Genomic DNA, 27,800 nt, shown 5'->3' with positions numbered 1-27,800 from the left:
TCTTGGCGAGAAATCGCTGACGGTCTTTTCTTGCCCCCTTAATTTTATCCTTCACCCTGCACCCCTTGTCCTTCGCAACTTGCCGAATTACGGATATCCGGCTAATCGAATACCTTTCTCAACCGACCGGAAATACCGCGAATCATTCTCCCGCGCAGATGGAAATTCGAATTAACAAACATTCTTTTGAAAACACCGTCTCATCTCGCCAATTACAGTATCTGTGCCTTGCTGCTGCGTGATTTGAAAAAAAGAAAACAAAAAAAGAAAATTAAACGTTCGAGAAAAAAAATGCACCCTGGATTTCCTCCGGATATTCGTAACTCGATGAGTAGGTGCAGGAGGAACAAAATAAGAAAAAAAAAGGAAAAACAAAAATTAAGAGGGGAGGACGAAGTCTGGAAATCCGACATCAACGATCCATGATGAATATTAACTAGGGGGTAAATTTTTCACGCAAGAGCTAATTCAACCCTGCTGTGTATATAATATGCGTATAATATAATGGAGGATAAAATAAAAGGAAAAGCGAAAGGAAACATTTGAAAACAATAAAATTAAAATTACAAAAACCGGTTCAATTATCTTGAATGTTTAATACAACCTGGGAAAAGTTTTTAACCATATAATTACTATATACCGTTGTTGATAAATTTAATTTACATTGTCGGATCGTTGTTTTGTAAGCATTGGTCCAAACTCGACAACAAACCCGCGAAATTCGTTCGATCAAACTTAATTAGCGTTGAATTCCAGAAATAATTAAATCCAACCACGCCGCCGCCGAGGAGAAAGAGAGAGTTTCGAGGGGCACTGCGCGTAGCGCGAGCGATGAATTTGTAAAAAATAATGATAACAATATCTATACATACAAACGGTCCACGTGCATATAATACACCCACCCTAATTATGCCCTTTAACCACCCGCAGAGGAAATAATAATACCGGAATTCGGAGGAACAAAGAGCGGTGCTTTACATGGTTACTCGTGTTTTTTACTAATGTACCGCAGCAAATTCTGCATGACTGTGACGATTCGTCGATGAAACGAAAGAATTTAGGGAAGGGGAGATTCAACCTGAACGGTCTAAAATCATACGTATTTTTAAAAGTTTTTTTTTTTTAAAAAAATGAAAACACTTGGAGGAATTTGAGTCTGAGGGCTTTTTGTCATTTTGTTATTAATTTCGCTGAAAAAATTCTAGAATGTTGTTGAGACTATGAATAATAAAGACCTCAAACTGAAATTGCTCCGAGTGTTTTCATTTTCTAAAAAAAAAGAACTCTTAAAAATATGTATGATTTTAGACCGTTCAGGCTGTACCTCCCCTTAAGGTCCGCTATCAATCTTCCGAACCTGCCGTGCAAAGATCCGCAGAGAGAAATACACGTTGGGCACTTTCCCTAAGGAGATAACTCTCCGCGAATTGGAGCTGCACCGCGTCGGCATGTGCATGAAAAGTTTTAAGCAGCCATCGGTTGCCCGGGTCAGGTATTTTCGCCAGGATCCCCACGAGGACGACCTCTACCAGGAACGATGTCCCTTCCAGGAATTTCGACGACTGATCATTCCAAACAGTTTTGCAGCGGTTCCAGTTTTAACCACTGACATCCTCGCAAGGATATCGAAGCTGGGGATAAAGGAACGACGAAAAGGAATCGCGAGATATCCGAATGTACACATACAAGGTAAAATCTGCTGCACTTTCAGAGTGACAATAATTTTTCCCCACCGAACTTGAGGACGATCTGAATTATGCGTCGTGGTGAGCTCCCCCCTTCCCTGATCTAACTGCAGAAACGTCGGGGAGAAAGCTCCGTGTACTTGGTTATGCGTAACAATTTTTTGACCCGTCGTTGCGGAAAGGCAAACAGAGTTTGGAGCCACGGCCACGCTGCCGCGAGTCCCTTGTGATTGGATGAATATTAAATTCTGGTCACCGGCAAACAACCCCCACCGAAAGCTTGACGATTGAAATATGTATCCGGCGCGAACTCAAACACCAAACTAAGTGCACGACCTGTTCTCCTACGTGGCCTGAATCCGAACGTGATTCTAAATTTGCATATCACCGAAGCCTCCGACACTCTATCTGCTCATAATACCCACGTGTGCGTACTTATTTTCTCTGTCATTTCTTGCACAAGCTTTCTTCGTCGAACGCGAATTGAGGATCGAAAGAAGGCTAAGAACCACGTGTACTCCTTTAAGAACCATCTTCGTTTTTCATCGAGCCATGAATATGATATCTTTCGAAACACGTCTTTCGAACGGTGGGGCAGAATTCGGTTCAATTATTAGACGAAATTTGGTGGAGCCCTTTGGCCTGGGGCGATCCGGCTGAAATCAACCCTCTTCTAAGATTAATTATCGAAACGTTAGCATGACTAATTGAAACAACGGGTGGCCCGTGGCTCGAGCCAAAACGCAAACCCTTCCTGCATCCCGCCGAGCGGTCAGCGGAGAACCCTTCCAGATGCCGCCGCCACACTTCCAACTTATCAGCCCGTGCAGAAACGCTTTTTATACCTTTTTCCGGTAGGTCGAGAAGATTTTTCACCCCTTGCCGAGTCGCTTTAAATTCCGTGCCAATTCCATGATTGTATACGGTAAAACGATTCCCGATGAACGATGAAAATGTGCCCGGGTACAGGTTCCGAGAAGCAAGGTTAGCGGCGCTGAAGCCTCTGCCGAATCTACGTGGAAACCAATAAGGCATTCATTAGCGAACGCCGCTTTACGCATCGTGTCGAAATTCTGATCACAATTATGCGCGTCGTATAGACGAACGACGTACAACGACGAAAGCTGGGTTTTGAGTTTAAGAGACGTGCGGTCTTGCGAATTTGCACTCACCGCACGCCGGGTAAAGTTGCGCGAGGGGTTTGTCACGGCGTTATATCATGTAGGTACCTGTAGTGAACCAATGGATTTCACCCTGATTAAATCAAGGTGGAGAAGCCGATCCTTTTCCGAAAGAGCGAAACAACAAAGCCGCCAATCTCTGCCACGGTAACGGTAATGATAAAGAACGCGAGGAGCTGGCTGTGCTGCCACGACGGTGCTCGAAGCTTCCGCTCAAAAGCTCCGAACTTATAATTTAGTTACAATTAATAATTAAAGAACGTTGTTGTTCATTATATCGGAGTTTGGTAAAAGTAACTCCGAGAGGTTGCGGTTGCCTACGTAATCCTCTATGTATACAACGTGAGCTCGCCTCTCCGCGAACGCGATACTCTCGGCTATAAACACTTCTCCGCGAACACTCTGCACGTCTCGTGCTTTTCTCAGCAGGACGGCTGATGCATCCAGTGCGTCGCGAGTCAGAGTTCCTCGAGAAAACTCACGGCACGGTTACGAGGAGTCACATATCACTCCAGGAAGTCATAAATTATGAGTGGGTAACATCGGAAGCCAATGGAAGTCAAGTGATAGTTAGGTACAGTAATTTATAGATCCCGCCTCGGAGTCAATGTTAATGGAATGAAATCGTTCGTTTGATTTCAGTCGACAAAAGCTCGGTTATTCGTGAATCCATCGGATCGCGTCGTACCACGAATCACCCATCATGTTGAAACTAGTAACGTTAACGCAACGAAACATGACGGAATAAATCATTGTACAATTTTTGAAACTACTTCCAAGGAGTTGGCTTTTCAAAATGTGAACATATTTGCTTTGCTACTTTCCTAAAGTATCGTTGCATCATTAAAGTAACGTTACCAACTTGAAGCTCATCATTGACGCGGGTCTTACCTTCTTCGATGATCGAGTTCACCTGCGCTCTTGTAACCCCATAAAACGATCAAGCCTCGACGAGAAGCATACACGTCGAACAATACGGTCAAACCGTGAAGCAGTACACGGTATACGGTCAGTATGCAATATGGTACGTGGTTGAAACTCTGGGCATCCCCCGAACGCCGGCTGTTCCCTTTGGCGGGTTTCGCCTAGCGAATCTAGCCGGGAAGTCGGCTCCTCGGAATCCTTGGGCTTGGGGAATTTAATTACAGTGTAGTGCCTACATTGTAGACCCAGCCGGGCCGGAAATAAAGTCTCCATTGTCGCTTGTATGTACAAAGCTTATTATTCGACAGTCGAGTGTGGGACGAATCTCGTCTCGTTTCGACCTCCGAGACCGAGAAGCTTTCCTTCATTTTTTTCAAGCTTCCCGACGCTGTGCGCACACGTCCAAATTCACGTTAACCCCTGAATCCAACCCCGTTTCGCGATATACGGCACAGCTCTCGCTTATATCCAGACAAAGTTCGGTCGAGGTCTTCCGGAGCTTTATCGACGGGGATCAAAGTTTCGGCTGATCGGAAGCTCACCGTCGTATTTTGCTAACCGAGAGGCCGCTGCCGCCTGGTTTCCACCCCCGGATCCTACCGCCTCGCCGTCGCATCATCCCGCCAAACCTCCGAGTACATAATACTTTAGTTAGCAGTTCCAATATAGATTAGGTACGGAAACCGACGAAGGAACGAGAACCTCGCGTCACCCTTCTTCTTGCCACCCCCCCCCCCCCCCCCCTCCATCACGTCCTCGCACTCCTCTTTCACCCGACGACGAAACACACTAAGCCCCAAGGATTTCCTCGACTTTATATTTTGAGCCCCTCTTATCTCCCTCCTGCCCAAATTGCTAGGCGAAACCCCCGGATTACCTGTTTACCTTTCTGCCCGTGATAAATTTGGAATTAATTGCCTATCTCGTGTTATCGCGATATGAAATGCGGGCTTTTTAGTAAAATGTCCAAGCTACGTGAATAGTTTTTTTTGTTCTTTGTTTGTTTTTTTTTGTTTTTTTTTCCTTATTCTAAAATTTGCACAGTTCCGGTAACTGTTTAAAAAAGGAAGACTGGAACGTGAGACATCGAATTCGGGATACGTAACCGCAGTCGTGACATATCACCCACTGGAGAACGGCTCGCAGAGAGTGATGTCACGGTGTCTATGACGCTGTTGCTCGAGTGACACGGATCGCGTTTTATCCAGGACAATTTCAGAATTTTGTTGCAGAAGAGAGGCGGTTGGAGCCGGGGTAAAATGAAAGTTGGAGGCATGGCTTGCCGCAGCAAATCCGGCTTGATTAAAACACTGTACGAGGAATCCCTACCCCTTCGGGTCTCTCCTCTCTCTCTCGGTTTATTATAGGTATACAGAGACGTGTGTATATAAGTGCGGGAGGCAGACCCGCCGCCCTCTCTTATTTCGACCTGCGCCCACCCCTGCAGCGCCACTCGATTCACCCTTCAGCCGCAGAGCCCGCACGCCGCCTGTAGTAGGTATAATCTTAATGCAGTCTTACGGCGAGGTGGGCCTATATTTCATTATAACCCGGCAGCCCTTCCGGCCTCACGATACCGGGAAAACCCTTTCCATTTCTACTCTAAGCCTCGGCAACTTTTAGGGGGGCGAGGGGGTGGAAAACGGGGCTGGCCGGGGGAGGCCGAGATATGAAGAGGGAAATATAGGGCGCGGAACGCGAACGAGAGCTAAAACGAAACGCGCGTATTCAACTGGCACACATCGTCCGCAGGTCGACTGACGAGGGTACCTGTAGCCGATTTCCTTCGTTCTGCGGTACGTTGCAGAGAATAAAAAAACATGGGACGCAGATTTTTATTTCACGTGCCAATTCAGGCGTTCAAAGAGCGTAAGAACCACCCCTAAAGGTTTACGGCTAAAAATTCATTCTCTGTAGGATTTATCGATTGTACACTGCAAATTTTTTTCCTTGTACAACCGATTATGGACATTATTCACTATGTGCATCAACCGATAACGATAATATGCGCAGCGTATTTACCATCAGGGGTTTGCATCCCTTATTTTTTGGGGGTGCTTTTTTATCTCCTAAACTGCCGATTCAAGAGTTGAAAAAACGATGTGGGTGTTGTGTTTTTTTCTTTTTTTTTTTTGATCGTCATGTACTGCAACATTTCACAGAGTGAATAAAACTTGCGCGGTTCACCTCGGATACTTTCCTTTTCGCTACAACTTCCGTAGGACGTATACGTATACGGGGCAATCCACGTGAAACAAACGGGTCAAACAAAAACCTGACCTCCTAAAATCCTGATGATCAATGGATTTTTTGGTTTTTATCGGTTAAAAATAATACCTCTGGTTTTTCGATATTTTTCCGCAATTTTATAAAACTGTTGCCGATTTCATGACGTGAGGAAATATCCTTGACATATGTGAGTGGACATTTTTAAGAACGATGAAACTTTTTTGTAAAACCAGTGCCATAAAAACCCATTTTTACATCATGGTTCCGAAATGGAATGAGAATGCTAAATATGTATGATTTAATACTTGTTTTACAAAAAAGAAAAAAAATTCATGTTATTTATTTTCAACGATGGTTTCTTACAGTAAAAAATAAAATAAAAACAAACCTCCATTCTGGTAAAATTCGATCTTCTTTTTGTTTCGAGAGTAAAACGAAGGAAAACTATAACTAATACTTGATTCGAAAAAAGAAAGAGAAAATAAAACAATAGTTATCAGCGTATAATAACGAGGGAAAAAATCCTTCCTTACATCCGCACTTTTCAAGGATAAGTCTAACGCTTTTCTAGCCCCCGCCTTCAATTTCGCGTATACATATACATACAAGGCAACAGCCACTGGCTGCTGCATTGCACTATTTCCAGAAACCGGGGACGGAGTAAGGGGCGATATACGGAAACCGGGATCTACTGGGGCCAGGGATTAGCCCGCGGGGTATTGTAACGTCGTAAATACACCCCGCGACTCCCCCTCCCCTCCCCCCTCTTACCACCGCCCCCGAGCACTACGCCGTGGCCATTTTCGAACACCCCCTGCAGCATCCTTTACTCTCGGCAAGTAGCTCCTACGCTTGTAGATATATGCTAAATCAAAATTGGAATTTTCGAAAATTCAGTGTGTTTTTTTTTTTTTTTTTTCTATTCAAACTCAAATTTTATGACAATTATTTGATACGCAATGAGAAAACTTTAGAAATAACGATTGATTTAAATTGATTACATCAATTCGTGAAATCTTGCACTTTCGACTAAGCCTTCTTTGACCCCTTGAAATATTTTTACCTTACTAGAAAACAACAAATTATTTACAGTCGAATTTTTAGAGAATTTTCCTTTGATTCATGGATATGGATTATTTACAGACTGCCAATATATTTTACAGCGAATAATGCTGGATTTAGGGGAGCGGAAAGAAATTTATTAATAATGATCTACATTTGTTGAAGCCAAGTTAATATTCTGTAAGTATAAAAAGTAAAATCGAGTGGATATTTCAACGGTAGTTTCATAATGAAATTATTTGATAAGATCAAATGGAATCTTCTCGATCCAACTTACAAGCAAGCTATCCTTTCATCGAAATGAAGTTTAGTTGAAAGCAGATCATTGCGTTATAAATCAATCGATAACTTAAAATTAAAGACTTTCTATCCCGGTACACGGATTATATTTATTCGATGTTTAAAATAGACATAAGAAGTGTCAGAAAATTATACGTCTGGATGAGAGAAACGAGAATAAGAAAAAGTCGAAGTATATTCGAAATTTGAAAAATGCGAAAAATTATTCTATACCATATATTCGAAAACTTACACCTTTCAAATTCGTAGAAAATTTTCGAATTACAGATAATAATTTTATTCGACGTTTCGCCACGTTAAACTTGGTGAATTTTTCTGCCGGTTTCGCAAATCGTCCCGCATCGGGAATCGGGCGACGTAGCGATTTCGCACGCTTGTCGCGTGGCTCACATTTTATCCTTCGCATCCTTCGCGCCCTAATTGACAGAATTTTTATAAACCCCCGGGAGCGTTGAGGGTTAAGCCCTTCTTTTGTGCGTTTACCCCCGCGTCGCGAGGAGTGCGAGGAGTGAGTCTTTTGACAGGGTGGATTCCGGGGCGTCGCGACGCCCCCGCCGCCTAGTTCATTCATAAAAATTGACTCCCTCCCTCCATCCTTTGGCGGTGAGCGTCTTTTAAACGACGAATCGCGGGGGCGCGTTTAAAAATCGACAGCGTGGCGATCGTTCGCGAAAAGAAGTGACCGCGGATTGAAAACTCGAGCACCCTGAACGGTGTAAAAAGCGTAGAAGAGCAAGCCCGAAAATCTGGTCCGGGACCGCTTAATCCCGCGTTAGGACTCGGAAACGTGGTGTTAAAATACCGGAAAGCCAGTCCCTAATCCGCTTAAGGAGATTTATTTAATACGACAGCCTCACCCCGGGCTTTCAGAGAAAAAGTAGGGCTTTTTAAACGCTACCGCCACCCGAGTAAGCCTAATTCCCGCCACATATGCTCGCCGTTTCCCACGCTAGTGAAAAATTAAACTCTCAAGAATTTTCACCGATCTCGGAGGAATTTTTTGGCATTCAATTCGCCGCGCAGCGAAAGCGATGTAACAACAGGGTGCCGTGAGATGAAATAAACCAGAATGAAGGAAGGAAGGAAGGAAGGAAGGAAGGAAGGAAGGAAGGCGGGTAGGTGAAAAGGCCATCAGTGCAGAGAGGCAACCACCCCGACGTAACGCAATTCCAGATTATTTTTTACTCTCTCTCATTTATATCCCGGAGCGCAGAGCTGCAGAGAAATTGCGGCGAGCAACGCAGCAGGAAGATGATACTGGCCGTAATACCGGGAAACCTGCAACCCTCGTTGAAATTGAAGAGAAAAATAAGTGCAACTCGGGGTTCGCGAAAAGAGAGGGATGGAAAATTCGACCCGTAGTTTCTGGCTAATATCTCGAATAAGCACAAAAATCTTTATCTTATTTTCATCCCTTAAACTACTGGAGAGTAGTGACAAATTTTATGTTTGAAAAAGAATTCCATAATTTCTACAGGTTTTTCCAGAAACTAAAACTTAGTTTTCCCCGACATTTTCCCAGTTGTAGTAAATTATTAAAACCTAGATCGTTCATCTTAGTAACTTGCACAAAAAAGTCAGTTTAAGCAAATTTGTTTTCTCGACGATGAAAAGTAAACTTGTTACCTCAAAAAATGATTTCTAATTCCCATAATAGAAAACTGATATTTCCAGTTTTTTCCATCACCAAATTAAAAATCCCCCTGACAATTACAGGTTTACCAGATTTTCCAGGCATGTGGCCACCCTGATTAGGTGCCATACTTTCATGTAAGATTAGTTGTTCCGTTTTTGATAACCGTTGTCCAGCATATGTGTTTTCATATTTTTAAAGCGAGGTCGGTAAGGCAGGTATAAAAGGGAGTTTCTTAAGGGTATCCAAAGGCACATTCGTCGCCATCTCTCGTTGCTCGGCGCGAGCTGGTTAGGGGGTAGGTTGGTCCGTTATTGATTCGGAAACTTTGTTGCAAACTTTGTTTCATACCTATAGACCGTAGGAAATAAAAGCTTAAAGCTGCAGGCGTCTGCTCCGATACGGAATTCTCCTCGTACATCGTTCAAATAATCGCGAGGACTGCTAAAACTGGCATTGCGGCTCGTTGCAAAGAACAATCCTCTGATAAACAGTTAATTCGTCCATGTACGGCAACACAAAAACAAAAAAAAAAAAAAAATAGAACTACCCCCGAATCCGCTCGTTCGTGAAAAGAATCGGATCGAACTTTTTTCACCAACGTGAATGGAAAACGCTTTGAAATCGTCGATGAAAATTCTGCGCGATCAAAGTTGGATGTACAAGTTGACATGGTGACATATGTAGCTCGACTGCATTTTCGGGCGATCATCGTCCGTTGAACGAAGGGTGCATGTATATTCGAGCCGCTTATTAGCGGGGCAACAATTATCCTGATTATTAATATCATCGTTATTAATCTCGGAATATTCAGGGTGCATGTGAATGGACCTTTAACGGACGCATAATATGCTATTGAATTTCCATGAATAGGTTGAGCGCCTTAAGCATACAGAAGGTGGCAGAATGGAAGGGGGCAAATTTATGATAATTGCATAAATCATGGCGTACCTCCACAATAATCATAATCTATTGGGATAGTTGCGCGAAGTTAGCTATTTAGCCGGGGGCGAGGCGAGGCGAGCGAATCCAAGTCTCGGTGAATAAGACGACCCGGAATATAACCGCCCAGCCACCCTTATAATATCTTGTGTTGAGGAGAATTCATTTATCTCGAGAATACTTTTTTCTTTTTTCTTTTTCATTCCCTCAATTTATACAAATCGCAGATGTCGGCCGAACAACCGCTGAAAGAAAACACTTTGCAGGATAAAATTGGTCAAAATTCACCTCCGATTGTCTGCTAAATTTTGTATATCGTGTGAATATCAGCGGATATTTGATAATCGAGCTTTTTTTCGAGAGAGAGGAATTCGAGGATGAAACGTGATTCGATTCGATGAAACGAGTAAATAAGTTTTAATGACGAGCTGATTCGTTGACGTAATTGATTCGAGTGATTGGTTGAGAATACCGAATTGACCTACCGTGATATGTCGAAAAGATGAAATTATCCGAAGTTGGTATAACATATAATCTCGTTTTCGGGTAAGTCGAATATTCTCCACGACGGGAAAGGAAAATTCCTGCCGAGGATAACGGAATTTTCCCGACCACGTGTCGTTTTCGAGAAAAGCTTCCTTACCAGCTTGAAATCTGTAGATACTATTGGTAGGTAGGTAAGGGAACGAGGGTAGGTTTGCTCTTAACAGGGGATGATGCTGGGGGTTCTGCCGTACCGACGCAGTCGCTGAGCGAGTTTCACCCTTGGTTTCAGGGGTGGCTACGCAAGCGCCATCAAGGAGTGGAAGCACAGCGGGACGGAGGGAGAGAATAAGGGGGGTGGAAATCAGCGCCACCCCCTAGTTGAAAACTTTTCCAACTTTCCCTGGAATACGGACTCGGATCGTGGGGAACGGCGAAAAGTTTACGGGACGAGAAACTTTAAAAATCGTTACGAAGCAAGCGAGTATAAAGTTAAGCGGGATTCGAACGAGTTGCGAAAACAAAACGAGGTTGTTTTCAACCGATGATATAAAATGTTTTTAAAAATCCAAACCGACGATTGAAAATTTCTATGATCTGGGAACGGAGAAAGAAGAGGCGATATTTTCACGCTAGTCCGATAAACTCGTCGTCAATAAAACCTGAAGGCGTACAATGATAAAGTTTAAATCGCGCCGTAGGCAAGCGACGCTTTTTTCTTGTCGTAGGTACTGCAGCTGAAGGAAGAAAACCTTCTCGCAGTTATCCTCGTATAATAACAGCGTCGTAACAACGGTAGTAAAATAGGCGTTAAAAGCAGCATTAGATTCGGCTCGCGGGGCGAAAAGATACGCGATTAATGGTCTAGAGCGGTTATAATCGGGATAAAGTTTAAAATCATAACCGAGCGCGCCGGCTCTTCTACAACCAGCTATTATTTTCATTTTTTATTTATTTTCTTTTTTTTCTCCTTGCGAATGAAATTTGATAATTTTATTTCTCAACCCCTGCACGTGTGTCTGTGTCTCTGCGACATTACAGATTCGGGGATTCTATTATCTGGAAACGTTTGTAACAGACCTAATTCGCGAGATAATCGATAACGAATACGCGACGACAAACTGGAGCAGCCCCGAGTTTATTTTTACAGCCAATTTATAAATCGTTCAAATTCATTGTGTATACATTAATGTTCGGTCGGTTATTTGCAGTGTAGTTGTGTAAGAGATAGTTCCAAGCATCCGCGAATTCACTAATGGAGCGTCAGTTTTAGAAATAAGGCGGTAAGTTGACTTCGAAAAAGTTAGTTCGACAAGAAAAGAGATAAAAAAAACTTCTCTCTCTCGTCATATACTCGGAGAAAAAACAGTGTCCAATGCTATCGGATCTCCATCAGCAACGCTCATCAATCGTTTAATCTTTGAATTGATTGACTCCATCGGCGACAGCACTGATCATCCTGTTTGTCGTACGCCTGTGTGCGTCGGCGTATAGAGACTATACTGCAAATACTATGACCGGAACCAACCAATCCTGACATCCTGATATCCTGAAATTCCCAACTTCCAAGCGCGGCGCGCGCCAACAGACCGATATTGCCTTTGAAAATAAACACCGGATAATCGATGGCGGAACTAACGGTGTTGCAGGAAAATCCGACCAAGTACCCTACAGATAACATTAAATCACCTATGATAATAATAATTTACTATCCCTCGCGAATGTAAATAAAAATGTAAATAAGAGCGAAAAATTTGATTTGAATTGATTAGCACGAGGTAAATATAAAGTACATTATGTAACAAGGGAATAATCGACTTTATTCCCGACTCAGTTCTAGCTACGTTATTAACTTGAAAGTGTTTTCCTTACATGCGTAAGTGTGATCTGTCGGTCGGGAAACTATAATATTATTGAAAGTTTATTATGATACAGAGTGACGTAGTTTAAAATCGAAAAGAAAGCTAGAAAACCAGAAAAACTGAAAAATTAGTAGCGGTAAATAAGTGCTACTTTTTTCCCCGCATACGAGGGACAAAAAGTAAGGAGGGAATAATACGCCACTTTCGTCCTGCTTCTCAGTTAAAAAAGGTAAACATTATGGTTGAGTGGGAAATGAAAGAATGACTCTGAATCATCCCCAAAAACATTAATTCCATCCACCCTATCGAGCAGTATTAATTTTCTCCTTTTTCGAGACTAACACAACGACTGTATCACGTTTTCGATTTGAGGCGCGAGATATTGGCGGTATAAAATCGCAAGCTTGACTCGAAATAAATTGTAACTGTTCCAAGCGGTTTGCCGCGGATTCGATGCTGGGATTTATCGCCGGTTCTCAGGGAGAGAAAGAGAGATGATGGCTAAACAGGTTGCGCGAATGAACCGACTTCCGGTATAGACCGAACGGCGTGCGCGACTCCGTACCTTCGCTTTTGCACTTTGTAAAAAGCTCGCAGCTATCGGTATAGATATAGATATAACGTATGTATAGGTACGTAACAGTTGTACGTAATACTCGCGAAGCGAAATCGACGCGAACTTTCCACTGTTTACTGCGGAGTTACAAATGTTTTCCTGGCCACGGTCCAACGCTGGGGAAACCAAACTCCACCCTTTAAACCGTCCACCCCGTACTTCCCTACATCTGACTCCTTCTACCAGGAAATAATAAACTCACCGCCTTATATTTGCTGATGCGAAGGTAAAACAAGTTCGGATATACTTGCGGTAAATATCTGATTTGTCGGGTTATCGACGAAACGAACTGTGTTTATACATATATATATATATACATATATGTACATATGGACTTACATAATACCTATACGTGTATCAAACTTCTCGCCATGACCTCGTACAATTTGCCAGATTCGGTGAAAATTTACGCGTCTCTCTAATTTTAGCGCTTTCGTCAATAATTGTTTTCATCCGGCTGATCTCGACGGGAAAAAGAAAAAACGCTACCGACTCTTTCTTTATTATTATACTCCGGAGAAGGAATTTAAAAAACAGTTTTAATTAAGAACGTTTGTGACGTTTCTTTCTATAATATTCTCTACTTCTCCTTGGCCAATGATATTAGCCTGACTCTAGTTATTAATAACTTTAGGAACACTGATTGTGACATTAAAACTCTGGAGTATTATTCGTAATTAAATTATGTTTCTCAAAATCTAAGATTACCTTTTGTTGAATAGACCAATTATTATTTAATATCATTTGGAACGTTAACTTTGGAATGACAAGAAATGTAACAGGATGTGTGTCTCGGGTTTCGGCTATTTGATGCTTCTCGTGTTACGAAGCTGGTTTACCAAACTAATGAAACTGATGTGATTTTCCACAAAGTATAATGAAAGCTGGGCAGAGAAATACTCGGTGCGGTAGTAATAAGGTAAAATGAACTGTGTCTGACGATAACATTTGACGAGTGTTCGAAGATCAGATCTATGCATCACTGATCGGTTTAGTAATTGAAAAGACAGTCAAAACTCTGAAAGTAAAAACTTCTGTCGATTAAATTTAACGGCGAGTAAAGTGACTAAAATTTTTGTTTCTTTATCAAATTTCAAGAAGCTCAATTTCTCTGACGGCAAAAAAAATTCACCGCGATATCAATGTAATGTTACGCGATTTTATGTTCAAAGAAATTTTACACCACTCTCTAATTTTTTAAGACGTTTATAAAAATTTACAAATAAAAATTTCTCGAGCTTTTCAACCGTCTAAATATTCTCATCTACTTTTTTCTAAATTCTCCGTAATTCGAAAATACTTAAAAAGTACACGTTCGCTATGTTGTACATCGAAAGAAAATACATACATAGGTATGTATAAATTCACTCTTCGACGATATTAGCAACGTCATTTTCGTTTTCCTTGAAACCCGCCGAATTAAATAGAAAAAAAATATTGTATTTCACGTGGGTTAAGCCGCTTCCGAGTGTGTATGGTTAAAAAAAAAAAAAAGGAAAAATAAAAGGAAAGAGATCATTTTCGTAGCGAGTTTTCTCTCGCATATATTTCCATGCTCGCATCCCGTATCGATTCCAAAGCCGTACATTATACGTATATGTACACACGTACAAGTTCCGCGAAGAAAATCCGTCAGAGCCTAAACTCGAATCGGGTTGTTTCTTTGTGCATCGAGGGGCCTGAGGGTCGTATATACTTGGAAGTTCGCTCCGTAAGATCGCGCTTTGTTAAACTTCCCACAGCTGACGGCACCCACTCCGTCTCGAGAACGGTTTAGCACTAAATCAATCCCCGACATATTGCCATTTATCGCGTTTTTTCTTCGGATGCGATGCTTATTAACAAACGACTGAATAAACAAACAAATTTTGTACGCAAGGTTAGAAAAAAAAATGTCCCAACAGATCCACTGATATTTTTCGATAGATTTGAGAATTTTTTAACGTTGCATTCACTGAAAGATAAAAGTACAAATCGCAAATTAAATGTTAAAGTTAAGAGAATTGAAATGCAACAAATGCAAAGTGGAGCAGCTGGGACGATATTATTGGTTAAAGATTTCTAACGGTGCGCAGTTTTTGGTACAGCGAAGTGTGAAGGCTCTTAAAAATTTGCAACATCTTAATCACTTACCTTTTTTGGTGTCGGGTGCAAAACGGTGACGGGCACTTGTCGAGGTGTAGAAGGCGTCGGGTGTTGCTGAGATTCTTTGTCCGGTTCGGGGGGCGTTTTTCTTGCAGGTCTCGCCGAGCTTGGGAGCTCGAGGAGATGCTGTATGGAGTGATTCTGCCTCGTCTTTCTCGCCGCCATTCCGCTGCAGGATCGCGGGTAAGAAACAGCAAAGAAAGAGTCGAGATTAGTTTGAACTTTGTTGGCAGTGTAAGAATGGCAAGAAAAAGAAAAAGAAGAAGAAGAAGAAGCGGAAGAAAAGCAGGGAGAAAAGTAAGCAGCGTGCTTAAATTATTAAGAAACAAGAATAATAATGGTTATACATATAATACAACAAGACTAAAAGAAAACGGAAAGGAACGTCGCACGATCAATGAGAGGGTAAAAGGAGGGGAAGAAAATTTCTCTTAAAAACTTTTTAAACTCATCTATCTTCTTTCATTTGATCCGTTAAAACGATACAAGAGAGAACGGCGAATGAGGAGCTGAGAAGGACCAAGTTTAAACTATGTATGTATATATACGACAAATACAGCAGGTTTCAAACTCTTTTACCGCACAACAGGCATCGTGCGGTGGGTATATAATATACACATTATACATAGGTATTTATGTTATGTTATGTTACGTATGTATGTATGTATGTACGTATACACGTGTATGAACGCGGCCAATCAATATCTTTCGTTTTGCTTACCGAGGGCCACCGACGAGCGGTAAATCAACCGCCCGAAACTCCCGCGACAACTTTCACAACCCTGAACAAAAGCTCGGCTTCTTCTCGCAACGCGCGATTCGCGCGAGATGCTTCGGAGCATCATCCCATCTATAGACATATGTGTGCATATTATATGGAATGTTGAGGAAAGAGATCCGCCAGACCGTGTTTATTTTTTTCATTCCCGACTCAAACTTGATGTTAATTTTATTTTTTTTAACTGAAATGGGGCACGAAAGTAGCATATTATTCCCTCTTAACATTATTCCCTAATTTGCGAGATAAGAGTAGGACTTTTTTCCCGCGTTTGCGGGAAATATGAGACGTTATTTCCCGTAAATTAATTCTTCAGTGTCTTTCTTTTTCTTCTTGCACTGAACGCCGAGTGTAGCGTTGAAAATTGAAAAAATTGGCAAAACCGGCCATATGTATCGTTACAAACTTCCAACAATATTGTAACTTTCAAACTAATAAAATGATCACACTTACGCGTGAATAAATAATTACAACGATGTTTTGTCAAAAATTTTGAAAGTATACAACAAACTCGTAACATTTCGATGAATAAAGGTCAGATTTATTAGATTCCTTAAAATTTAATCAAAGAAGAATTTACCCATGACAATAGATATTGATATTACACGATTGTACAATATTCAATGACACTTTCTCTCTATTTAATAACTTATCAGATATGCGTATACATTTTTTTTCCTAGGTGGAGGGGAGTTCCGCCACCCGCGGGAATAATCCCCGACTTTATTCCCTTGGTACATAATGTACTATTTCTCTTTCGATTAACGCGAAAGCTCGGACCGTCTGTACGAGCTGAAAATTTGATTGGCGAGTTATCCGAGCTAGGCGCGTATGTGATATACGAGGTATGTGTGTAATAATAACTACGGAAAAGAGCTTGAAACTACTTGACAAATATTATATCACGTTAGCGTATATTCTTTGAAGGAGAAACTTTTATCTTTGCATCCCTTTCGTCGGTGAATGTGTACAAGGTGTGTAGGTACGTATCTACGTGTAGAGGTACCTGCAGTAGTACCCTATATCGTACGGTGGGGGGAGAAAACTTTCACATTTAACTTTTTCATCCCGTTCGCGTAAGGGAGGAAAGAGGGAAACGGCCAACAAAGCTCATCATGGAAAAGTTTTACAAAACAAGGACGCGGAGTAGTCGAGGGGAGTTAGTTCGATGAAGAATCGGGGCTGACATTCGTAATACATATTTTATATACATAGATCTACGCACGGCGAAAGCTCGCCGATTGAATTGCAAAGTCGAGGTCTTGGCTGATTCCGCAAACTAACTAATTGTAAAACACTTGTCTACGAGCCGTGGGATTGAATAGACGACGCGGATCGCCTCGATCTTCGAGGGTCCTTAAAACGGGACTTTATGGAGGCAATGAAATTTCGTTCACCGTTATCGAGCTAACCGCCGGAGAATCGCATTTTTTTGCTTATCATTGTCAGAACGAGACAAAGGGAAGAAGAGAAGCAGAAGAATATTCCAATCAAGGGTTGAATTCAAGCCCCGAAATGAATAACGATTTCTTAATCGGTTATTTCATCGTCCTGTTTTATGGTAATCACGATTTCAACTCCTGGGGCGACGTAATATCTCATAGATTATAACACAATAATCGATCGCAACTATAAGATGCTCAGATATTTGATTTAGGGTGGATCAAAAATCACGTCACATTGACAAAAAGCTATGATTGCAGCTCAGGTGCTTTAACGGCGGGGCGATATAATTGAATTATTTCAAGGGAAAAGGCAGTCGGTATACTTTCTTCCCGCGAACCACTCGTGAAATACTTAAAAAGTTGCCCCGGGACGGAAAGTTTCATTATATATATGTATATATGTGCGTATACATATACATACAACGTGTTTGGGCGTATATATGTACAAGGTGGAAAGCTGAGGCGCGGAACAGTCGAGTTGTGCGACTATACATACATACATAGACACATACACACATAAATACACACACACACACACATATATATGTGTGTATATATATGTATATGTACATTACAGGTATGTATAAGAGCGAAAACTTGGCGGGGAAACTGAAAAGTTAATTTGGCCGCGTTAAATTACAAGAGCGGCGAAGCATTAAGCTTCGAAAAGTTGTTCGGATGACGAACACGGTGTTATTATCACCCGGGCCGAGTTGCGTATTTGGTATGACTGATAGAAGAAAGTCGTTGAATCAATATCTGTAGATCTGAGAAAATGTTTGGTTGAATTTTTTTTTAAATCCAGTAAATAGTCCTTTGGCCCAATTTGGCGTATAAATATTAATTTCATTACAAATTTAGTCGATTCGTCGAATTTCTTTTGTCGCAATCTGCAGTGATATGCAATTTGGAACACGGTACGGTTTTCTCAGGGTTATAATAATAATCGATGATTGTGAAGGAAATAAGTTGTAGAATAAAAGGGAAAAAGTTTGTCACGGCGAAATAATCGCCATAACGAAGTCAGTCGACTATTTATCGAGATCCGAGCTTTCGGTGATCGGTGGTAATTTCGTTTAACGGGTCGATCGGTGATCGCGGGGTGAGATAAATGCTTCCTGAATGAATTCCGGCTCGAGCCTTGATTCAGACCGTCGTCGTCGTCGTCGTCGTCGTCGTCGTCGAGGAGCAGCTTCGGAAGCATCGCCGCTTCTCTCGTCGCGAGCCGGCGTCGTATCAGCGAGTCTGCGCTCTGGTCGATCGAGCTTTTGTTACCCGTGGAGCTTTGCCAATATCCACCGACCATTGTGCTCCCCGGATTGCCTCTTCGCCTCACACGCGTCTCTCTCTCTCTCTCTCTCTCTCTCTCTCTCTCTCTCTCCGCAATACATGCGCCAATATCGAGAAGTCGAACTTGAGAAAAGCTCATCGATTATCCCCTGATCACCGCGACGAAAGCTCTCGGCGAGGCGACGTTGCGTTATGTTTCAGGCATTTCGACCCGCTGCCGCGATTCCGTCTTCGTCGTATTTACATCACCGCGCGTTCGACGCTCGATATTCTCCTCAATGTGCAGCCTCCGCAACGACGGGATCACCCGGTAAAATTTGCGGCTTAAGCAACCGGGCGGCGGAAACTTGGACGATTAGGGCCAAAGTGGCTCGAGTGCCCGAAGAGTTTTGCGGCTAACCGTAGATAGAAAGGTATACGTACCTACGACGATAAAGTATAAACGCGACCTCGAACCGAAGAGACACTGGAACGAACTAATTTCAGAAAGAAACTTTAACTCCGAATTCACCCTCGCCCCGTCGCGTGTCACTGCAGTGTGTTTTATATTCGGGAAAATTAGAAAAGTTCCCCGAGATACCTCGGACAGTCTTTTATCTCGAGATAAAACTTTCTTCTCTTACTTTTCTATCCGCACAAAATTATACATACACATATATGCACTCGGATGCTTTCGAATCGCAATTATACAGACCTGTTTCTTTTTGCGTTTATCGGTTTGATGTTATATTCTACTTGCATCGTCGACAATCGGAAAGAATTTTTTCAAACCAATTTCGGCAATTACCGATATTGATTACCAGTGACCAAGTTCAAATGTTAAAAATTGAAATCAAACGTTGGAAAATTTTTGTACGCCAATATTTAAGGACCGATGTAACTTGATGGAATTTTTTACGACAATTAAGGTTTGTTTCGTGCGGTAATCGGGGAGTTGATAAAATATAAGAGACCCCGGAGAGAAGGGATGAAAATCCGACGTCTACTCGACAGTCATTTTTACCCCGCGCGAGCGGGGAATCCATTTGTCAATATGCTCGAGCGAACTTTCTTACGATATCACGTCAGAAGCAACGTCGTCCCAGCTTTTACCGGTGTATAATTCAACAATTATATTCCGACGATTATGCGCATATTATCACCGGATTCTTTCACGTTCCGTGAGAAGTCTTTCGCGTGAAATTTCCGTTCCATATTCAAAGATGATCCGTCGCAAAAAGTATAATATTCAGCAACAAGTCAATGTAGATTTAATTAGAAGAGAATTAATTTTTCAACATATTCTGGATGTCGGCGGAAAGATGACAAATGACGCGATTATGGGACGAAAATACGACGCTTCGAGTACTTTAATACCAGGGATCGTTCGGAATCGAGTAATTGATAAATTTAACAGCTGGAAATCGATTTGTAAATGAAAGGAAGTTGAGCGACTGAAACGTGTTACATTCTTTAGAGTCAAAGGAATCAATCTACATACAAATAATTGATGCAATAGAAAATCACAAAAATCCTTGCAATAAATTGTTGATTGTTGATTTCCAGGCCACCGTGAGTGATTTTCAACAATTTCCAACGCCTTGCCATCGTTTTATAAATAATTGTCATTGATGTATAACGATTTCCGTGTGATCCTGTGCAATTCGTGAATCGTTAAAAATCGATCCGAACACTTGGAAATCACAGAAAATCAACGTGTAAGTTTAAAAGCGAGTAAAAATCATACGCTGCAAGTTATATACAGAAGTAAATAAATCGCAGAAAACTAAATATTAACGAATGAGAATCGATAATTTCAATTCCATTCCAACGGTCCTCCGTTAATGTTTCAATTTTGCTAGAAACGTTCCAATTCGTCAAAGTGTAAAAAAAAAAGTGAAGGAATTAATGAAATATGTATTCAAGATATCGCGATTTGTTGAAATAAAAATTTTTTTCGAAAAACGATCACCTTCGGTTGGAATAAATGCAAAAGGGTTTATCCGGTGGGTTAATTGCAGTTATGCGAATAATCTGACACGCGGGGCAATTAATTGAATGCGGGGTAGATTGAGGGGCGGGGGAGGAGAGAGATGAGGGTGAAGAGGGGAGGAGGAGGGAGGATCGACGAATCCCGGCATCCGGCCGAAGTACTTCGGCTGTTTCCGTTGTTCTCGGGAAGCGCATTCTCCCCGGATTCTCTCACCCCGGTCGTCGTTCGGAACGGGAGGAAAAACTTCGGGTAAAACTTTGGCCGGGAGTTAGTGAAACTCGGGGCGCGGGTGCCGAGGCGAACTCATAAAGTAACTAAATAAAATGATGTGATTTTAACTTTCGGTCCCGCTCGCCGCGCAACTCCGACCCTTATTTTCTGCTCCTCAAGCTCTCATAAAAGTTCCTATATAGTTTATTCTTTGTCTATATTCCTTGGTAACCTCGGGTGATTCCCCGATCGTACTTATTCTCTGTACATACATATACGTATAGATACGTCTCTCGGGTCATTTTCTACCCCCGAAATTGTAAGGAATTTATTATTTTATCCCTCGCGGATATTGCGACGCGCTATCATTTTATATTAAATTACGAGGTACATTTTTTACTCGATTGAACGTTGCTAATAATTTCGGATCGTAAATTTGTACGACTCTTTTATCAGGTTTTACCAAACCAAAATACGAAATTTATAATGTTGTAAAACAAAAAAAAAAAAAAAAACTTTCAACCATTTTTAGAAATCACGCATTTTCGTAATTCTAAAATCTTTTTACTTCAACAATTAAATGAAGTTTCACGCGATTTACGCTTGGTCCGTTGGTAAAAACAAAGTAGAAAGAAGAAGAATTTTATTACCAGGGTCAAACGAGTTTCGGCGCTCGCCGAAGGTGACAAAAGTTACCGAAGTTTGTTTTTTGACGATCGCGTCTTTTTCCCGTGCACGGAATCACGGATAGGAAGAGCGAGGAGAAAGAGAATTAAAAAATTCGGGCGAAAGAAAGCGGCAGGAAGCGAAGGAAATCGAGAGAAAACTTAGGAAACAAGAAGTGGAGGGTCGAATAAGAATATTGTTTCCAACCCTCCCACCCTAATCTTCGAGTCTTCACCTTATGCAATATTATGCTCTTGAGCCGTCCGAACTTTTCGAGTAATTGTTCGAATCTCTTTCCCAAAAGAAAGCTCTCCCCGACATACGATACGACGCAATTTAGAGAACACATTCTACGAAGCGATCCTCAGAAAAAAAAAGCTCGACTTACGATATAATTTACCTGTACAATTTCGCAGTGCTGCACGATTCACACAAGGAGCCAACATCGTCAGTTTCACTCTCAAATTAACACCACGCACAGTTTCACTGATGTAAAAAAAACAAGCGGCTAATCCACCCAGGCACTCGCAAAAACGTGATAATCCGCGAATACAAGTCAAAATTGTTGATCGATTCAGTTTAAGAATTTACAATTTAGCACAAAACACTTGAGGAAATACGGTTTGAAGTTTATCAAAAAAAAAAAAAAAAAAAAGAAAATAACTACACAGTTTAACAAGAGAAAAAAAAAAATTACGATCCGTGCAATAATAAAATAATATAAAAACTCGAAGTAATCTGATATAATCATGATTTTATTCGTGAATTCTACGTTCTCGGACACCAAACTTCACGGTAAAAAAAAGATCAACAAAAAGAACGACAGCTGTGTTACAGGTGGAAACGGTTTGATTAGTTCAGAGCACTGATTAAGCATCGCGGTGTAATTAGAACGACGACACTGCGCTGAACCGATTCAGCAGCGAATCAATCACGGATTTTATCACCGACGAGGAAAGACGCAGCGATTTCGAACACGCACGAACTCGCCGAGTCGAAAATGGCGACTGGAAGTTGATCAGCCGGGACGCGAAATGAAAACAAGGCTGGAACGATTACAAGCTGACGGATAAACACGGCGAGGTTGTAGTAACGTTGTCGCAACGATTCGTGCCTGGGGAAAACCGTTGCTTCGCGATTTTCGAGTTATTCGAAACTCGGTGAGCCGCGATGATCGAGACAAAACGTATCAGTCGTATTTTGAAAGCTTTGTTCGTACAAAAGTAATTGTAAAAATAAGAAAATAGCGACGTTTTTCCCAACGTTTTTGTTTTTTTTTTTCTTTTTAACTTAAATCTCGTGGTTTCGTTTCGTCGTCAACGGAAAGCCGACGATCGACCGACCGAATAACAACTATCTCACAATCGGTTCGGCATATTGATACGGATGCCGGGAGTCGGGCAGATATTATCGCTTTCATTGACTATATTGAAATTGGTTTGAAATGCTTCCTGCCGCCGATGGATGATGAGCATTATTATACCTACAGGCAGCCAGCTTTCACGTTCGGAATGCTGCTCTCGTTAACACTCGTTGAGGGGTCGATTTCGACGTTGTTGTATACAATCTACAAACGATTACAAGCAGAGTTCACGAAGGATTTAGCTGAAAATATTCGATACGTCTGTTTTTACATCTGCCAAATTTCAGTTAGAAAATTGCGAAGGAAGGTCTTGGAGCTTTTTTTTTGTGCATCGTGTGTAATAACAATTCAATTCGACTTTGGGAAATTCAAGCTCTTCTGGAATTCATGATCGAAATAGTAATTTCAAACAATTTCTATGAATATTTATTACCGCGCATTTTTTGGTTCGGTATCGATTTCAGAATGCCGAAAGAAAGTCCACGTACGTCAAAAGTAGAAAAGGATTTAACAGCCCCATTCTGTACATAATCCTCAACAAAAACGCTCCGATACATTTTTATTTAACGCAGAAATAAAGGAGTGGAAATTGCTATTGCGATTTTGTAGAATTACGAGTTTATAAACGTCATACGTTATTGAACATGCAATTAAAATAAGTAAGTCATGTTTGAAAATACGAAAATATCAAGGGACTAGAATTGTGAAAAGAAGCTAATTAATTTCAAATCACTTCAATACAGTTGAAAAATTCTAGGATTTTATTTGGAAAATTATTTTCTAGAAAGTCACCTGCCAATAAAACAGGTTTTTTTCTTAATTTTTTTGTTGATTGTAATCAATACAATAAATTAAATATTTAACGATACCAACGCGATAAAAACACAATAAATGCATGAATTTGTAGAAAATAAAATCTGATTAAAATCCGCAATCTAATTGGTGTAAAATCGTACAAATCTATTTGCAGATTACCAAACATTTTTCAGTGATTTAAAATGAAGCGCGAATATCTGAGCTTTCGTATATAATATTCGAATATTTTCCATCTTCCCATGTTTACAAAGTTCTTCGTAGCTTACGGATAAAATAATATGTCAAATTACAATAAAAGCACGACTATACCTCGTAACAAAATTGATAAAAAGTATCGATTTTTGTTTCACAGAATTTCGTCAAAGCGTAGCATTAAAAAAAAAAAGGAACAAGCAAAAACCAATCCGTAGACTAATGAAAATAAACCCTGCATTTACACCCATACGTATGTATATAAACTCGAAGTTTATTCACACGAATACCGTCCTTCTTAATACGATAAACTTGGGTACACATGGTAAAATATATCGTCTCAATATATAAATCATGAATTTCAAAGTATTTACAAGATAAGCTGGCCGGAGTAAAAAAGCCATTAAAACTTGGCCCATTAATATTAATTTCGATTGGCTGTACGTGCGGGTACTTTGAATATAATATATGTATTACACAGAGGCTGCGCGGCTTGACTTGTGTGTACGTGTACAGTAAGCAGCAGACAGACGCGACACGTGGATATGCAGTGTGTGCTCCGCACCTGCTCGGGGTCGTAAAAAGTGCAAAAGGACAAGCGTTTGATGAAAAGCCAGCCGAGAGAGGAGAAATATGGAACGGACGGACGGGAATCCACCACCAACACCGACACCCTCCCACCTTGCAATTAGGGAGTAACTTTTTCCACCGCGCCTGCGTCCTGCGCTTATTATATAACATAGACAGGTTACACACAGAGATCCGAAAGCCGCACGCTTCGCAGCCTCCGAAAGCACTCGGCGATATATTCAAAAACACAATGCACCAGACAACGGGGATGTGTGCCAGTTGCCAGAAATAAGCCCGCTAATTAGATAGCCGAGCTTTCGTTCGAAACTCGTCGGCGCATTCGCGCGAGCTTTCGAACTCGATCGTGCGATTTTCTTATCTCTTTTTCTCCATCACCGTGCTCGGAACGCGTCCTCCTCGAGCTTTTTTTTTTTCTCCGACCCGAGTCGAAAGCCGCGCTTCGATGTTAATTCGCGAGTCCGTCGTGACGAGAGTTTCGGGTGTTCTTGGCAGAAGTTAACGTCGGGACAGCACTGATGTTAACCCGGTTATATTCCCCGGAGTCAAAACTCGAGGAAAACTTCCCTCCGAGACAAGGTGGCGTAATGAACAATGGTCCGTGGAAACACGCCGTCTGTACGTTGCGATAGTCGCTTACATATAACTTTAATTACAATACAAAGTTTTGTTATTTTTCTCCTCGTGATCTTGAATTTTTTTTTTTTTTTTTATATTCAATTCTCCGTGGTCAAGAATTTTGGAAATTAAATCATGCGACACACGTTTTAAGCTAATCAATCATCGCGTGCTGCGATTTATTTACGTGAACGATCTAATGGAAAATAAAGAAAAATAAATAAAATAAATAAACATAAATAAAATGGATCGTTTTACCGAGTATCGAATTCGCGCCCCGTTCTCAGAATAAAGGAAACATTTCTTATTTCTTCCAACTTTTATTGTCGTCGCTCAACTTCTCTGACCCGCCTCCGTAATATCCTGGAGGACTAATTACAAAAGCTCATCATCATCAACACCGTCGAGTTGATATAAAGTTTGACAGGTATGTACTTATCGGAGCTGATGTATTTACAAAAAATCCTAAACTCCTGTGCAGATGTCTCTCTCTCTCTCTCTCTCTCTTTCTCTCTCTCTTTCTTTCTCTCTATAATTCGAGATAAGTATGGCAGGTAATCCGATTCGATGATATCCAACAATCATGCAGCAGGTGAAACATCATGTCAGTCCTTGTAACGATCCTGACGCGTATCGAATATCGGAATCGACACGATCGACGTGCAAAAAAGCGCGTGAACTCAGCCGCAGGTTGCAATTGCTGGCTTCACGTTTGTGTGTGAGTACTTAAAAATGCACGATCGAAGAGATCAGCCGCACTTGAATGAAACAAAACTTATGATACCACTCTCGCGTTCGTTGCGATAATTTGTAAAATCGTTAGCGGTCGCACTTACAATAACGACATTACCGCACTAGGGTGAAATACCGCGCGAATCAATCCTGCATCGTGAAATCGGAGGCTGCATGCGCTGTGGTAACGTTGACGTTAAGCCCGGGGGCGGAAGTGGGGGAGGGGGGGAGGGGGGAGGGGGGGTGAGGGTGAAGGAAAACAAGTACGTAACAACAACTCCCGCGAGCTGCGGCACGTCCGTCGCTTTCGCAACTTGGCGAAAGTTTATTCGAAAGGCGGGTTGATACGCGCTCGCGCGGACTCGGAGCGAAGGGGTGGCAGCCTGTCCACCACCCCCGGCGGGTATTTCGCCGAAGCGAGGTGGGGGTGCCCAACTTTCTAAATAAAAAACAAACTTTCAAGTCACTCGGTGGACCGCGACAGCCGCCCGGGGTGCGAGCGCATGATCCAATATGGCGACTCTCCGACAACTTTCCCGGAACACCTGAGGATTTCCAAAAACTGTTTAATGATCCTCGTTGAAATAAACTTTTCCAGGGTTAACGAGAATATCCTCTACCGCGATTCAATTGTACAGTCTACTATTTGCGTTATGTACACGTATGCGAAATCTTTTCTAATTGGCACGTGAGCGTAGACGGTTACTGTCAAAAACCTGACGTATCTATAATCGAAATTTTTATTTTTTTCTATTTTTTCTTTTGTACCGGAAAGTCTTTTTCAACTATTTTAATCGGTACACTGTCCAACAAAAAATAAATAAAAAATGCGGTTTCAACTTCTAAGGAGAATATTATTGCTGTGTTAATCCAACACTATTTGATGTCGATCCAATACCACTCATATCGTCAATCTAAATTATTCCACATTTGGGTTGATTTTAACGCCGTAAATTTTTCACACCGTACCCAATATTCAAGTGTGAATTTCATACACGTGTTATCCACTCTGTAATTGATTTTTGTTTTCTTTCAAACTACGATGAAAAGTGTGTGAAAAAATTAAAAAAAAAAAAAAAATAATAATATAAAACAACATTTGCGAAGCAAAAACCTTTTCCAACGCCCAACTTTCCACCCTCTGTAATAAATTCCGTTGGTAAAATTTTCAACCCGCGGTACGGCTCGTCGATATGAAATTCGTGAAGAAAGGGGTGAATCACGAGGGTGTCCTTCGCTGTAGCAAGTATCGAAGGGTGCACGGTTGGTGCAGAGAGGCCACGTGGCCGAGTCGGATGAAAGGTGGCGGAAGAGGGTCAAGGGGTGAGGGGAAAAGTGGCGGTGGGGGATGAAGAGTGGCTAGGGAAGCACCACGTGTCCGTAGGCCGAATAGACTCGTATCACCGCGTGGGGTTGGAGGATGCACCCCCGATATTTCTGCAGGGTTCGGAAGCTCGCTTTCCGCGGCGCGGGCCGCGTGCCGTATAAAAGCATAAAGGAAAGCCCTGCGCGCAAGTTCCGACTCTCTGCCGGCGTCGAGTTCCGCGTAGGAGCAGCCCTCGTGGGAGTGAGAGAGGAAATCAATATCTCACGGCTAGCGCGCGCGAACTGTTTAATGCCGCGTAGTTATAACGTACCCAAAACACCTCGCCAATAGCCGATGGATGGATGGACGGATGGGATTCGCGAAGTAGGAGCTTGCAGGCAGTTCAATTAATATAACACGTGACCTCTCCTCGGAACACTTCACTTTACCTGAGCTTTCGCCGAAGAACCAAGGGTAAAAAACTTTTTTTCCACACTTGTACTTTTCCAGCGTCTTTCCGCGTGTTTGTTTCTTTATTAAAATTTTTGTTCTTTTTTTTTTTTTTTTTAAATTTTTGTTTCGTTTCCCTTTTCCTTTCTAAACAAATTTCGCGCTCCTTCTTCTGTTAATTTATTTACTGTTCTTATGTTTTAGGAAAAACTCTCCCGCAACTGCGGCGGTTCTTCCGCGTTTCTAACGTCCGTAAACCTCCAGCCGGCGCGGCCGCAGAGCGGGAACTGGCTTGGCATCCTCCTCGACCTC

The 27,800-nt window shown here is 41.7% G+C and overlaps 1 protein-coding gene across 3 annotated transcripts in view; it reads right to left on the bottom strand.

Annotated features, from left to right (window-relative positions):
• LOC124305936 (uncharacterized) overlaps positions 1-27,544 on the bottom strand; it is a 261,707-nt gene extending 234,163 nt beyond the window's left edge. For 2 of the 3 annotated variants that reach the window (XM_046765967.1, XM_046765968.1), the window contains exons 1-2: positions 27,370-27,501; positions 15,051-15,231 (exon numbers count right to left, since the gene is read on the bottom strand). In XM_046765967.1, the coding sequence (XP_046621923.1) occupies positions 15,051-15,227 (177 nt within the window). In that variant the 5' untranslated portion in view covers positions 15,228-15,231; positions 27,370-27,501. Of the gene's footprint in view, positions 1-15,050; positions 15,232-22,910; positions 22,991-27,369 lie in introns of all 3 variants that reach the window. The other variant, XM_046765969.1, reaches the window with a different exon arrangement.
• Positions 27,545-27,800: the final 256 nt, after the last annotated feature.

This window comes from Neodiprion virginianus, chromosome 5 (assembly GCF_021901495.1).
Source record: "Neodiprion virginianus isolate iyNeoVirg1 chromosome 5, iyNeoVirg1.1, whole genome shotgun sequence".
Taxonomy (NCBI): Eukaryota; Metazoa; Arthropoda; class Insecta; order Hymenoptera; family Diprionidae; genus Neodiprion; species Neodiprion virginianus.
Note: the sequence above shows the minus strand (reverse complement) of the source record. Positions and strands in the feature narration are given on the sequence as shown.